This window comes from Trichosurus vulpecula, chromosome 2, assembly GCF_011100635.1.
Source record: "Trichosurus vulpecula isolate mTriVul1 chromosome 2, mTriVul1.pri, whole genome shotgun sequence".
Lineage (NCBI taxonomy): Eukaryota > Metazoa > Chordata > Mammalia > Diprotodontia > Phalangeridae > Trichosurus > Trichosurus vulpecula.
In genome coordinates, this window is record NC_050574.1 from 86,786,223 (window position 1) to 86,787,248 (window position 1,026).

The window sequence follows — 1,026 nt, forward strand, 5'->3', positions numbered from 1 at the left end:
CAAATTCTGTCCTTCACCCAAGTGATTCAGTCTGAATCTGATCCATCAGAGGCTCTTTCCTTTTAGGTAAGCATTGCTCTCCTTGAGCTATCATTTAAAACAAAATGACTCGGGGAGGTTAATACATTAGTAAGAATCAGTTAATCTGACACCATTTTCTATGACATGGCACTAGAGGTTCCAGGATCATGGAAGAAGGAAAGAAAAGATTATAAGAAAGTGATAGAGGACCACTGGAAGGCAGCTATATATGTTCTCCCTAATTATTTCCTTTGTCTCCTGCAGGCGCTGGGATTTGATCTCCTTCTTCAGGCTCTGTTTCTTACTACTAACCATGAATCCCTGCAACTTCACCCACACCACCTTCATTCTTATAGGACTCCCAGGACTGGAAGCTGCCCAGTTCTGGATAGCCTTCCCTCTTCTGTTCATGTATGTTGTAGCACTACTGGGCAACTGCACAGTAGTTTTCATTGTGAGAACAGAACATAGCCTACATGCTCCCATGTACCTCTTCCTTTGCATGTTAGCAGCTATTGACCTGGTCCTCTCCACTTTCACAATGCCCAAGATCCTTGCACTATTCTGGTTCAACTCTCAGGAGATTACCTTTGATATGTGTCTCACCCAGATGTTCTTTATCCATGCTCTTTCAGCCACTGAATCCACTGTCCTTTTGGCCATGGCCTTTGACCGTTACGTGGCCATCTGCCACCCTCTTCGGCATGCAGCAATCTTAACCAACACTGTCACAGCTCAGATAGGCATAGTAGCCGTAGTGCGGGGATCCCTTTTCTTCTTCCCACTACCACTGCTCCTCAAGAGGCTTCATTTCTGTGGCTCAAACATTCTTACCCATTCCTATTGTGTGCACCAAGACATGATGAAGCTAGCCCATGCTGACACCATGCCCAATGTGATTTATGGGCTCACTGCCATCCTGTTGGTTATGGGTGTTGATGCTGTGCTCATCTCTCTGTCTTACTTCCTAATCATACATACTGTGCTACAGCTGCCATCTCGGAC

At 45.5% G+C, this 1,026-nt stretch overlaps 1 protein-coding gene across 1 annotated transcript in view; it reads left to right on the plus strand.

Moving 5' to 3' along the window:
• The first annotated feature begins 334 nt into the window (after window positions 1–334).
• LOC118836621 (olfactory receptor 51E2-like) overlaps window positions 335–1,026 on the plus strand; it is a 1,133-nt gene continuing 441 nt past the window's right edge. The window contains exon 1 of the mRNA XM_036743861.1: window positions 335–953. Coding sequence (XP_036599756.1) covers window positions 335–953 — 619 coding nt within the window. The remainder of the gene's footprint in view (window positions 954–1,026) is intronic.